The sequence below is a fragment of the Lucilia sericata genome, unplaced genomic scaffold (assembly GCF_015586225.1).
Source record: "Lucilia sericata isolate MDLA Ls3-8-SP2 unplaced genomic scaffold, ASM1558622v1 Contig000424F_arrow, whole genome shotgun sequence".
NCBI lineage: Eukaryota > Metazoa > Arthropoda > Insecta > Diptera > Calliphoridae > Lucilia > Lucilia sericata.
The window spans coordinates 127,353-142,500 of record NW_023994440.1 but is presented as its reverse complement, the minus strand read 5'-3'; the positions used below and the strand labels follow the sequence as shown (position 1 = coordinate 142,500).

The 15,148-nt window shown below is 30.9% G+C and overlaps 1 protein-coding gene across 1 annotated transcript in view; it reads right to left on the bottom strand.

Moving 5' to 3' along the window:
* LOC119604753 (serine-rich adhesin for platelets) overlaps positions 1-15,148 on the bottom strand; it is a 36,204-nt gene that overhangs the window by 1,389 nt on the left and 19,667 nt on the right. The window contains exons 2-6 of the mRNA XM_037957566.1: positions 13,325-14,578; positions 2,638-3,512; positions 1,777-2,014; positions 1,501-1,712; positions 1,167-1,272 (exon numbers count right to left, since the gene is read on the bottom strand). Coding sequence (XP_037813494.1) covers positions 1,167-1,272; positions 1,501-1,712; positions 1,777-2,014; positions 2,638-3,512; positions 13,325-14,249 — 2,356 coding nt within the window. The 5' untranslated portion in view covers positions 14,250-14,578. The remainder of the gene's footprint in view (positions 1-1,166; positions 1,273-1,500; positions 1,713-1,776; positions 2,015-2,637; positions 3,513-13,324; positions 14,579-15,148) is intronic.

The window sequence follows — 15,148 nt, the reverse complement described above, 5'->3', positions numbered from 1 at the left end:
TTAAAGGTAGAATTCATTACATCTGTACACGATTTATTTAATACAAAGTTTGTATGCACATTAGGGTGTCCGGTGGACCACTTTTTAGTAGGAAGGAAATAAAAAAATTTCGAAAATATTAAAAAACAAGTAGAAATTTATAGTCGGTCATGGCCCACCATATGATACCCTACACCAGTGATTATGTTCCAAATTTTTGTTATTTTCTATACCCTACACCACTATAGTGGAAAAGGGTATTATGCGTTTGTGCTGATATTTGTAACACCTAAAAATATTGGTCCTATACCTTAAAGTATACCAATCGGCTCAGAATTATTTTCTGAGTCGATTAAGCTATGTCCGTCCGTCTGTCTGTCTGTCTGTGTGTCCATTTAAACATGTCGCAAATTTTTGAGATAATTTTATGAAATTTGAAACGTGAGCTTCTCTTCGTTCAAGGACGATTGGCACAACTGAGTTTGATATAATCCCAAATATCACTGTCAATTTTAGTATTGACCCTAGCCCCATATAAAATCCTCTTGAGAAAATTATTTGAACGCCATTTGGCATAAATAAGTTTTATATAAAAATAATTCCCGACGATAAATTTTATAAGGATCGGACGAAACCAACTAAGTTTTGGCGGTTTTTGAAGTGATACATGAACATTGCACATATTTATGAGCTCTTTTGATCCAAGGACGATTGGCACAACTAAGTTTGATATAATCCTAAATATCACTGTCAAGTATGTGCCAAATTTCATCAAATTATTTTGAAAATTGCGACCTGTAGAGTGAGCACAAAGTTTACATGGACGGACACAGACGGACGGACATAGCTAAATCAACCCAGAAAGTGATTCTGAGCCGATTGGGATACTTTAAGGTAGGTATAGGACCAATATTTTTGGGTGTTACAAAATTATTATATATTTTTCTATTGAAAGGTATTCCTACATGAGATTTTTAAAAAATCTATTCCTCGGGACGCTCTAAGCTATATACTCTCACAAAAACTAACACACACGCACCACATGATAATTATTGTTTATTTCACCACCTTAATCTGAAATTCTATTTGTAATCTTTGAATGGTCTCCTCCTCAACAGCTTAATTTGAATTCATTGTAAATTCTCTGTTAAAAATATATAAAAACACAAAATCAGAATGCAACTTACCACTAAGTACATGTAAATCAACTGAAACAGATGCACTATTTGATGGCTGACATGTATAATTGCCAGAATCCATTTTGCGTACAAACGGTATAATCAAAGAGCCAATCTGCACAGATTTAAAAGAGAAAATAAGAAAAACATTTTAATAATATTTTTAAGTTCAACAAAATTCTACTGGGTTCTAACATAATGTAACAAAACTCTAAAAATTTGTATATAAATTACATGTACATGAGACTTAAAGAACTGTTATACGGATAATTTTGTTAGACAAAATACTTTCAAGTTAAAATAGTTTAAAGCAAAAAGTTAATTTTTGTTTAAAAAAATTTACCGTATTTTGATTATCTCCACTATTGCCAAAAATGTTACGATCCAGCTGAGTATACCAGCCCATTTTGTTGTCTTCACTTATTTGATTTTTATCACGAAACCAAATAATATACTGCGGAGGCTCCAGTGTACCACGTACAATACAATGTAGCGCCACTTTACTGCCAGCCTTAACAAAACGTGACTGATCACCAATCAGTTCAGTTAAGGGTACTAGAAATGGGGGGATAAATTGAATAAAAAACGTACTTTTAGCTTTGAGTCGAATTAAACTTACCTATAACCTTTAAATAAACTTTAGCACTCATTTTTGGCTCTGAACTTGCCTGACACTCGTACCAGCCTTCGTCGTTGTGCTGTACATATTTAATTTGTAATGACCATGTAAATTCCTTGTCATCTTGAAAAATGGCCTGAAATCTTTGATCCGCTATAAAAGTAGTTTGATCTACTGATATGATATGACCGTCTCTTAAACGTACCCATGAAACGGGCTTATTTTGTAAACGATGTATCTGAAATAGTAAAGGTATGGAAAATATTCGAAGGATTATTAAAAATTTTAATTCATTCTGGATCTAAAAAATGAAGTTTTGACAAGAATTGTGGAACTATGGAACCAGACAAAGTAGATTCTGAGAGAAATATTTCTCAGACAAGTTTTCTTATTTTTTGCAAATGTTAAAACTGGACTTAAATTTAACACCAGTTGGTTTTCGGAAACTAATAAACAAAATAATATCCAGCAAAAGCAAATCGATTCTTTTCGCACACCAATTGGAAAAACATATGAACCTGGTTAAATAGGTTATAGAATATAATGAATGTGTCAACATACATTTTTCTTTTATTTTGAATACGAAAAGCATATTGACATCATTTTGCCACTTTGCCAGTTTTACTATTTTTACTTCTTTTTTAACATTTTAGTCCATGGAATACTATATTGAGCTAAATATCGTGAAAAAAGAAATAGACGTAAAAATTACATTACACTTTTCTACTACTAGCATAACCCATAACCCTAAATAAAGCATTAATACAACCAAACATAAAAATGTACGGAAAAATGGTTTTAAAATGAAATTACAAAAAAAATACACTTCAGAATTTCTAATAACTAATAACATGTACTCACATGACATGGCAAATAAGCATGACTGCCCACTTGCACGGTCACATTTGCCCGAGCCATACTTGAGTTTCTCTTTGGTATTTGCAGTTTATGGTGATTCTGATTATGTCCATGAAGTTGATGCTCTGATAAATTGTCAAAATATAAAAGATTTTCTTGTGAATTTGTAGCGTAAACATCAGATGGCCGGAGATGGGATATTGGTGATTCTGTAGTCGTTGTCGATACGGTATTTAAATATGCTGGCAAATCAGCAACAGCAAATACGGGAAATGGTGGCAAATATGTGGGTATCGAAAATCCTTTGGTTAACAAATCTTTGGCTGCCTGTTCAGCTTCACTGAGTGGTGGTAAATCACTGGCATCGTATGTATTTAATATGGATGTAGAAAGTGATAATTCACTCGAACCATTTTCGTCATCCTCTTCCCATTGCAGTGATGAATGTGCTGGCGTTTCTGTATGCAATAACGTTACGGTCCCTGTTAAGGATGACCGTATATTTGATGAGCTATCATCCATGGACGATGTTGTTAATGATGATGTTGGTAGTGATTTTTCTACTAAAGCAGCAGATTCCATAGTTTTCAAAGGTGGTCGAGTATCTGTCGATACTGATGATGTTGCTGGTGATGATAACGATGATGTTAAAGCCGCTGATGACGGTGACACTGATGATGGAAATAACAATGATGTTGCTGATGATGCAGCCATCAGTGTTGTTGTTGTTGTTGCTGCTGATGTGACAGGTAAGTTTTGTAAATTGTCGTTGATTTTTGTAGATTTATTGGTTGTTGCTGTGGGCAGGTGTGTATTATTCGGCAGTGTTATTGTAGTTAATTGTTGTTGCAATATTGCACTGGCACATATCGTAAATTCTATCCGGGAAAAAAAAATCACAGAAAAAGAAATACGAAAGTGATAATAAAAATAAATTGTTAATATGATTGTTTTAAATTTCCATAAAATACTCATACATTAACACAGTCTAAAGGAGTGTAATAAATTAAGGTTAAATAAACATTCAATCAATGTATCTCTGTATTTTTTCAGAATAATGCTGAAAGATTTTTGTATACTGGATAAAGAGTTGTGCATAATTTATTATCAGTTAAATGTTTTAAAATTGTTTGTGGTCAGAAAGTTTTTCCCCAAGGAAGATAAAGATTTCATATAAAAGATATTTTTTATTGGATAATTTTATTAAATATACAGCATATGTATTAAATTGAAAGATAAAATCGTCAACTTTAGTATGGGTATGAAATTTTAATATTATATATTCTGTTCATCAGAAACAAATATTATTAAAAAGAGAAAAACTCTAGCTAACAGAAAAAAAAAAATACAAATTATCCATCCACAATTTAAAGGACCTAAAAATCAAGAGATATAATCTTTTATTTACTAAAGATTTTTTACTATTTTAGAAACATAAACTGTGAATCACACGAATTTGAGTATACTTGTTATAATAATTACATATTACTCATACGACCCTGTGGTGAATGCTAGAAATAAAATATGCAAATCAAATTCAAACAATTAGTAAAATTTTAGGTTCCTATTCTTAAAAACTCCACTAATTCCATAATTTCCATTATACAATTTCCAAATTTATTAAATTTTACCTAATTACAAAAAATTACTTGTTAAAATTAGTAAAGAAAAGGACTTTAATAAAAGTGTAAACAACCCTAGCAGCATGTTACATAAAATTAGAAAAATTGTTAAGGGTTTTTTTTGAATGACTAGCATTGTAATTTTTTCCAATTTATGTTAACTTTTTTAATGACCACAAACATAATGGCAGCCATTTTTTTGCTAAACAAAACTTTGTACACAATTTTAATTAATACACTTTTTTGTTTACAAATGCGTTAAATTAACATGGGAATTTTTTGTTTTTCGTAATTTTATGTTGATTTTATGAGTATCTTAAAGTTGTTTGAACATAAAAAAACAAGTAAGAACTTATAGTCGGGCGAGGCCGACCATATAATACTCTACATCTGTTACAAAAAGTATTATTTAGTTTTCATAATAAAGCATTTAAGTTGAATTGTACCTTGCCTCAGATATACTTAAGCCATTTATTGTTGAATAATATTGTGGACATTTAAGTCGAATTTTGAAGGGGGCTTTGAATAGGGGCAATGGTCAAATAAGGCCCTATAATTAAAAAATTCATGAGGGTCATCAAGGCTAGTATAGAACTTGGTTTTGCAGCTTTTTGTCGAGATACGAGTATATTAAACATAATTATGAACTTAAAAGACTTATTAGTATTAGAAGATCGTGTGTCAAATTTTATTGAATTATCTTCAAAATTGCGACCTGTAGTTTGATTACAAGGTTTACTAGCCCTATTCAGGGTTCAGTTGTACAAACATCAGCACAAACCCAATATACCCTCCCCACTAAAGTGGTGTAGGGTATATATACATTAACGTCATTGTGTAGCAGAGTATTTTATGTAATACATTAAATAAAAAATTTGGAAAATGTATAACTTTTTACGATATTTTTCTTAGAACAGTTAAAAATTTGTATCATGTAATTTATACAGAACCATCTAGCACTTCGGAGAGACAGTCCCAAAACAGCTATTTAAACTTCCAACTAGATTATCCCTAGCATATGCTTGTCCTAGAAGGAAGTCAATCGTCACTAAATAGCTAACATAAAGGTAACGAGAAAGCTAATCCAAAGGAGTCAATACATGATATGTCTACTCTCTAGATTATTTGAGAACAGTAAATTGATTACTGTTTCCCCTTGCTTCCTTAAATAAGTTCCACTTAAGTGACGAATGTTTTAAATCTCGTTTACAAACAGTATATACATACATGACAAAAGACGAATTAGAGCTAAACTGATGGTTATTGGTAATTCTCAGATGCATTGCCTCTTTGTCGAACTGCTGGACGAACTTTAGGTATCCAAGGACAACACAAATACGATTTGTTTTTTTCTAAATAATCATAAATAACACATATTACAATTATAGTAGTGTAAAACATATACAATATTTTCCAACCAAATAAAAATCTTTAACTAAAAAAATGTTTTTACATTTATTATATGAAAAATAATTTTTCATACAAAATATTTATTTTCAAATACACTCAAATATGAGGGTGAAATGTGTACATTTATTTATAATATATACAATTTTCTGACCATATTTTATATAAATAAACCTAGAAAAATGTACCAGTAAATGGAAAAATTTGTCCAACTACAAAATGGATAAAAAAAAACTTTTTAAATTAAAAGTTGTTATCAAAAACATTTTTCAACTCAATGTAAAAACATTCATATCTAAATGTAGTTATTTAAAATATAAAAATTATTTACAAGTTACTATGTAAGGAATAATATTATATAAACATGGGTATAAATAAAACTAATCCAAGTTATTACATTTCTAAATATTTCTCAATTCTGTTAAGAAACATTTGTGATTAACAAATAAATTTAACAAAGAATATTCTATATTTTCTTTCTAAGCCCCATCTTTCAAAAGATGGACAGACGGACAGACAGAGAGACAAACAAATTGTATTAACTTAACGACAAATATTACAACATTTATTAATAAAAGAAGCAAAGCTTCGCCGTTCATACTATCATCTTTTTGCTGTTGGCTATAAAGCTTCACTGTTTAGTGAACTTTTGCTTTCTTTTCTTGTTATTTTTCATACATTTTCTTTCCCCGGCTGATCTACCTCTGACCTACATATATATATTATACAAATTTAATTTAACTCAGTCCTATTGTTACTTAAATTACATTCCAAGTTCTATTACATTTACTCTTTAAGTGCTTTCACATACATATAAGTAATACATAAATATACAAATTTATGTTATATTCACATTCTGACTGTCAAGGACATATAATCGTAAATATTTGCTAACTCTAGTTTTATTAAGGAATAAAAAAAATATAATCATAGAACTATTACAAACATAAATGTATTTACATGTTTATTTATTTAGTATGTTACTAGAGAAATACAGTATTAATTAAACTTAAATAAGTATTGTACATACATAGGTTAGAAAAAAAACGAAATATTGTTTAATCTGATACAAATTCATACATATTTATACATAATTTCTATATCCAGGGAAATATATTTTGCGTGGTAAATCTACACGTGTTTGTCTAAACATTGTCTATATATTATATCATATAAATTAATACATACTTATGCGTAGTTATGTATACATATGTATATAGTAAGTTATCATAGATTTCATACTTCTGATCTAAAGACTCACACAGCTATATTCTTAAATAGTTGTTATTGTAAATTTTAATCACATAATAGTTGAAGTATAACTAAGGCTGACTTCCAAAACGAACCAATACAAAGTTTAAATACAATTTCTCTGCGGCATTTAAATCATTTACACATGTAAAGCTTCAAAACATTGCAGGTTCTATTAAATCAGCTGTTTGTGTAGTTCTAGCAAATAATTTCAAGAAGCATCAACTTTGAAATTGATGCCCTGATTGCCATTTTGCTACGTTTCTAATACTTGTTGATGATGTTTTAAACAAGATGTCGAAGTGAACACCTGTCGTGTCGGCCTTATTTCAAGGTGAATGAGGACTTTGTTCTTACTCACAGAGAACGACCCTTCGGGGCATGTTTCTATGATGTAATGTCCAATGATGGCGTATTGCAATCCCGGTGTAAAGAGGTGCTACCAGCACCTCTAGTCTGCTGGGACTATAAGCTGGTGATGATAAAATGTATCCTCGGCCTTTCCTTGGAATGATTTGACATGGGGTCTAACTAGAAAATCACATAATCTGGTACTATGGGTGCCCAATTGCCCACAGGACTTGTCGTGGCTAGTCAATTGGTTGAGGTTCCTTCGGGATCCACGTATTGGCTGTAGTTTAAACCCAAATTCGCGGGAAGAGATTGTTGGTTTAAGGGCTGATATACCCTATATATAATGCGTTGGCTAATTCTCTATTCAAATGACACAGGTCTGTGTACAAAGCAGCATATGCTGGATTCGGTATTTCTTACCGGTCGTGTAGTAGGGCGCCGATATATGCTGGGGAATTGTGAGGTTAACATTCAGTAGTTGCCGGTCATTCCGTAAAAAAATCTTTATGATCATGGGAATGGAACTGATGCAAATATTGGTGAAAGATTGGGAAAGTCTCCATATATTGGAGGTTAGTACTGATTTAGTATGCCTTTTTACGCTTCGGGGAAGTTTCTCGGTGCTGTTGCCATCTCAACAGGATATATTGTTGGGTTCAGTTGACTTTGGAAATACTTACATCCTTTGTTACAGATCGGTTCATGAAGAGGGTGCTGTTGCCAAACCAACAGAAGCCATCTCAGTAGTGTGGTTGGGCGACTTTAAGAGGTCCAGGAATGCACTGGGGTGAGTCTTTAGGTGATGAGAATGTTTTGTAGGGTCATGAGCATTCCTCATAACATCATTAGGGTGTTTTCACTTGATGTTGGATACGCCCCTTCTATTGACTCTAACAAGTGATTGCCTTTTCCTTTGTCGGGGTTAGATTGAGCAAGACACCTGTCCTTCCCCAACGGAGCTACTATGGCAAGAGATTAGATAGCTCGAGTATTTCAGCAAAGTGCTTGTACATGGACCGGCTCAGCTATGTACAAAAATTGCCACCTGATTTCTTCATTGAAGATTGAAGGGGCGATGGTAGACCGTTTTCAAGGCTACCCAGTGGTTGAAAAAGACCATCGTGAGTATGCCAACATGGCAGGTACTCACGTACTCAGTACTCACGTAAAATACTTCGGCATTCACTCACAAAAAACGCACTGTGCTAAATCTGGTATGAACAAAGTTTTCCCAGAACATACCTGGACAAGGTATGAATCCATCAGCACTCAACCCAGTACATTTCTCATTCATACGATACCCTCATAGAGAACTACATTCGACACACTCATTCTAGGTATACGATAAAGATGATAAAAAAGTTTGCACCAAGATGGGGTGTTTCGTAAAGGAAACATTTCGGCGGGGGGAGATGTTTTGAAACCATATACATTGTCAATATTTTGTACTGCGGCCTTGTGAAACACTATACCCTGTTCGAACACAAAGAAACTGACGTTTTGAATGTCAGTCTTAGTCATTAACAATTTAAAAACCTTAACTAACTGTTATACTTTCTATACATCAACCACTATCAGTAATCACAGAGAGTTCATAAAACATTTCTATTCCATATGATATTAATCTATTTTATGAATCGAAATTTAAGACTCCGCTTCAATTTGTTTATGATGTAAGTTTATCATTCCTTTTGTATCTTCCACAATATAATTTTGAGACTCTGAATTCTTACATATAGCTAAATCGGTTTAAGTATGTCTGTCGAATCAATTTTCTGATGCATGAGTAATTCTTTCAACAAAATTGGTTTAAATAGAAAAATTTCGAAACAACTCATGAAAAAAAATTTTGATTATATGCAAACACAATCAATTTCTAGCTTCTAGTAGATAAGACACTTGTTATACACTACAACACTTTAGTGGGCAGTCTATATTTGGTTTGTGCTGATGTTTGTAATGCACAATAATATTGGTCATATACCCACCTTAAAGTATACCAATCGGCTTAGAATCATTTTCTGAGTCGATTTAGCTATATCCGTCCGTCCATTTAAACTTTGTAATCAAACTACAAGTAGCAATTTTGAAGATAATTCAATGATTCAATTCGGTACATGATTTTTTATTGTCCCAGGGACGAAGCCTGTTAAAAATGGTTAACATTGGTCCATTTATTTCACCTAGCCCCCATACAACTGAACCTGCCGAATTAGGCTTGTAAGTTCATAATTATATTTTATATATTCGTATCTCGGCAAAAAGCTGCAAAACCAAGTTCTATACTAGCCTTGATAACCCTCATGAATTTTATAATTAAATTTATTAAATTCCAAAATATGACTTAAATGTCCATAATTTTATTTAACAATAAATAGCTTAAGTATATCTGAGACAAGGTACAATTCCACTTAGAGCCTTATTATGAAAACTAAATCACATTTTATTTTTATAACTGGTGTAGAGTATTATATGGTCGGCCTCGCTCGACTATAATATCTTGCTTGTTTTGATTATTGATAATTGATATTTGATAATTATGAACATTATGTCGGAACAGAGGTAGATAATAAATTAATTATGTGTAAATCAAAGTATTTTCATAGATCTGGAAAAAAGCTACCTTCTTCAGTTTGTGTCAGTTTGAAATTCAGAAAAAAATATTTATTCTGTAAACAGTAAATAAACATTTTCATTTATTACTTATTTATACACATTATAAAGAGGAAATGAGTTGGATATAATTAAATTAAACAAATAAATGTAAACAGTACAGTTCTACGTAGTTCATGATGACTGCACAAAACTTATTTCTTTACTCATTATTCAATGACTTCTTATAAAACTACTGCATATAATGCAACATGTGTAAAATTATCTGTTTAAATAGATTTTTTTCTTATATTTATTTTATCTTTAAATTAAATGCAATTTTCTCCAGAGCGTAATGTTGCAGTCAAAAAGTAATATAACTATCATATATATTTAATTACCAAACAACATGGAATACACATCGAAATTATACTTGTGAAAAGTACTTTATCATATATAACTACAGATGTATTTACAAATGTACACACACAAATATATTTCAATGTACAGAAATAGACCTCAGTACTGTTTGTTAAATATATAAGTTCGTTGAGTGTCTATCTTTATGCTACTAGTATATATGGATGTACACACAATTATGGATGCACAAAGTTAGCAGTGGAAACTGTGATGTTGTAAATGTGTTTAAAGCTTTATTTTTCAATTGTGGCTTTTGAGGTTTTAATACTACGGTGTATCCATTATTACATTAAGGGAAACATTTTAAGGACAGCAGTTGTTAACATAAAACAAAAAAGATATGACAATTGTCTTCTTGAAATATCCCAGATGAATTTGTTCTGTCTGACTTTGGGGCTTTTGCAGACATAATGGAAAATTTTTAAAGCCCTACGTGGGAAACCAAACAACAAATTATTTTATGAAAAGTCATAATGGTATAAGTTTTTATATATGTAGATGTGGGAGTATTTAATACCTACATGGAAAATATGAGCAAAAAGATAATATTACTGGACAAAATTCTGTTCATAAATGTTGTAGATACTCCTACATATGTGTGTATGTATAAGCATATACATGTGCATTATAATTAAATATTTAGAATTGCTTTTATCGTATTTGCACTTCTAAGAGGTTATTGTCATTAGCGTGGTTTTGTATTTTGAAAGTTCAGAGTAGACTGCAAGTAACTTGGATACACATCAAGAACAACTTACATTTCAATAACTACCACAAATTGTCTGCATTACCTTTAAATACTCCACTAATGACTTAGAAACAATCACTATATTAGAGTTATAACCAAAATTAGGCCCTATCATAACACGAAAGCCAATAAGCGGCTAATCGATTTTCTAAAAACATTCTCAAATTTGGAGAGGGACAAACCGGAGCCCCCATTCTTACTTTCTCCTTGTAAATGTCGTAGGCCAAACAATGGCACATGCTTATATCGAAAATTTTGGATTTTGTATTAATTAAGTTAGTGTTAGTTAGTTAGTTAGTTTGTTAGTTAGTTAGTTAGTTAGTTAGTTAGTTAGTTAGTTAGTGTTAGTTAGTTAGTTAGTAGTTAGTTAGTTAGTTAGTTAGTTAGTTAGTTAGTTAGTTAGTTAGTTAGTTAGTTAGTTAGTTAGTTAGTTAGTGTTAGTTAGTTAGTTAGTTAGTTAGTAGTAGTTAGTTAGTTAGTTAGTTAGTTAGTTAGTTAGTTAGTTAGTTAGTAGTTAGTTAGTTAGTTAGTTAGTTAGTTAGTTAGTTAGTTAGTTAGTTAGTTAGTTAGTTAGTTAGTTAGTTAGTTAGTTAGTTAGTTAGTAGTTAGTTAGTTAGTTAGTTAGTTAGTTAGTTAGTTAGTTAGTTAGTTAGTTAGTTAGTTAGTTAGTTAGTTAGTTAGTTAGTTAGTTAGTTAGTTAGTTAGTTAGTTAGTTAGTTAGTTAGTTAGTTAGTTAGTTAGTTAGTTAGTTAGTTAGTTAGTTAGTTAGTTAGTTAGTTAGTTAGTTAGTTAGTTAGTTAGTTAGTTAGTTAGTTAGTTAGTTAGTTAGTTAGTTAGTTAGTTAGTTAGTTAGTTAGTTAGTTAGTTAGTTAGTTAGTTAGTTAGTAGTTAGTTAGTTAGTTAGTTAGTTAGTTAGTTAGTTAGTTAGTTAGTTAGTTAGTTAGTTAGTTAGTTAGTTAGTTAGTTAGTTAGTTAGTTAGTTAGTTAGTTAGTTAGTTAGTTAGTTAGTTAGTTAGTTAGTTAGTTAGTAGTTAGTTAGTTAGTTAGTTAGTTAGTTAGTTAGTTAGTTAGTTAGTTAGTTAGTTAGTTAGTTAGTTAGTTAGTTAGTTAGTTAGTTAGTTAGTTAGTTAGTTAGTTAGTAGTTAGTTAGTTAGTTAGTTAGTTAGTTAGTTAGTTAGTTAGTTAGTTAGTTAGTTAGTTAGTTAGTTAGTTAGTTAGTTAGTTAGTTAGTTAGTTAGTTAGTTAGTTAGTTAGTTAGTAGTTAGTTAGTTAGTTAGTTAGTTAGTTAGTTAGTTAGTTAGTTAGTTAGTTAGTTAGTTAGTTAGTTAGTTAGTTAGTTAGTTAGTTAGTTAGTTAGTTAGTTAGTTAGTTAGTTGGTTAGTTAGTACATCCATATATCGAGTATTTCCAAATTTGAGACCCTTGAGTGCCATAGTTTACGCTCTCCAACTCCTCTTTCAATTTGCGATTTTATTGAAATTGAATTAATGATATAGAAGTTACAGTTTCATTTAACCTCCCCACTCAATTTGTTCTTGTTGGTTATAAACAAGAAAATAAAGCATACTACGTGTGGTATGAGTGATATGTATTATTATTAGTATTAAATCACAAGTATACGCTTTAAAGCTTATGATACATACATACATAGTTAGAAATGTAGTAAACATATTCTTAGATTTAGTATTCTGCATGTTTAGTTTTTTCGTAACAAACTTTATTATTTTTAAAAGTAGGGTACATAAAGGTACAAGATAATAAATAATTTGGCATTTCCTGCAACAGAATATTTATAAATATTTATACCATCATGTGCTCTTCTCTGTCAAAATGGTACTAAATTACTCAAAGGAGAAAAATAAGAAAAAAATTATAATATTTATGAGAAAGTATAACAAAATATACGTATAAACATATGGTAAAATCCCATAAATTTTTTAAAGTAGTTATTTTATGCCTTTTGAACTATGGAAGAAAACACACTACCAACTAGCCTACCAGGGCACCTAACCTAAGAATAGTTAAATAATAAAATCTATATGAATCTGTTATGAGCTCATTTGTCCTATCGGATTTAGTGCCTTAGTTAGGTTTAACTAAAACCGTTTAAGCAATAAATCCAAGTTAGAACAATTTTTTGAACTTATCTCATCTTAAGTAAAATATACCTAATCATGAAAGTTTTTCGGAATTTAACGATATACACATATACTTATATATAAACACACACATACACTTGGAAAAATTAAACACACACATACACTTCGAAAAATTAAAATACAATGCTCGTACTTACCCATACTAAAAACAACAACTGCCATTATTGTTAGTATTAAATGTCTTAGGGGCATTTTAATGCTTAAACATGGTTTTCTACATTTTTTTGATGCTGTCGTAGTTGCTAGCATTGGCAAATACCCAGCTATAGGTGTTGCTATTGTTGTTGATGCTGCTGCTGGTAGTGTTGCTTTTATCTTTGTTGGTAATAGTGGTTGTTGTAGTGGTGGTAATAGTGATGACGATGATGATAGTGGTTTGTCTGTCGTATATGTTGCTGCTGTTGCTACTTGTATATTTTCAACATCTTTGTCCATTATATAGTAGACCCGACTCGTTAGTATTTGTATTTGTTTTGATGACATTGATGTAAGTGGTGGTAACATCACCTCTGTAATTTCTGTCTTTGATGCCCTTGTTCTTGGAGCTTGATATTGTTCTTGTTGTTTTTCTTGTTCATGTGCTGATAGTCTTGATAACGTTGCTGATGTTGATACTGCTGTTGCTGCTGCTGCGGCTGGTGCTTGTATTTTTGTTCTAGTTGTTGATGTTTTCGTTGTTCTTGTTGACTCACACATCCCCATGGAGTAGTTAAGTTGAGTAATTTTCTTGTTATGCGGTGACGTAGGCATTGACGAGGAGTAGATTGTAAAAGATGCGCAGGAAGTAAAAGTAGACAAGATAAAATATTTCTTAATGCTGATGACGATGAGGATGATGTTGATGGTATTTTTGTTGTAGTTACCAACTGATGCTGTTGAAACTTTTGCTGTAGCTGTTGTATTTGATAGTGTAGCTTTAACATTTGTGACTGTAGTGTTTTTCGTTACTGTTGCCAATGCTGAGAACGACGATAATGATAACGATGATGGGGATATTGTTGTTTTTGTCGTTGTTGCTGGCGTTATTTTCACTTTTCTTGTTAAGTTTCCATTGAAATTCATTTGTATGGCAAATACACTCACAACACTTATTATTATTATTATTTTTTGTGAAATGTGCTTGTTAACTTTATAAAATGGAGTTAGGGAGTGTGTTTAGTTTTTAGTTTTTTTCTAAGACTATCGTACACACACTTTACAGTTGAAAACCATATTCTTATTTTATTTTCTATTTTCATCATCATCATTCCCCAAAGGTGCTGAAGACATTTTGTATGTATGTTCTTGCAAAAGAACTTGAAACATTCTGCTGGTACGTTTTTTCTATTACAAGTTTTTCTATTTTATTTGTTTTTAAGTTTGGTTCTGCAAAAGTAGTTTTTGTACACAATCTGGAAAACAAAAAAACAAATATATATAGATGTTATTTTTGCTTTTTTATCCTTTTGAAATACTTTCTATTTTATTATTTTACCCTACATCGTATTGTAGCACAATTGAACTCGTGTAAAAATATGCAAATAATTTAGTGGCAGGTATTTCAATGTTATTAAAATGAACTAAAATATGCGATATTAGTAATGTTAAACAATATGAAGGATAAAGAACTAGTTACAATATGCATTGACGCAAAGTAGTACAGAAGTGTTTGTTTATAAACTCTAGTATAAAGCCTGTACAAAAATATGATCCAATTTTAACCAGCCATATTAAACTTAGTTTTTCTGACAAAAAGAAATCCAATAAGTAATTCTGGTAACCTATGTATTTTTAAACCAGGCACACTTTATAATTTTAACAAATATTCTTAAGCACAACAACTCCAATTCTTTTCAAATTTATCCCTTAAGCTGAGAAACAAGTCGACTTCGTTTAAGTTAACACAATGATTTTTGTTTTCTAAATTTTGTTAGTAGGTTAAAAAGGTTTTTTTTTCTTCTGCACATTTAAATGTGTTAGGA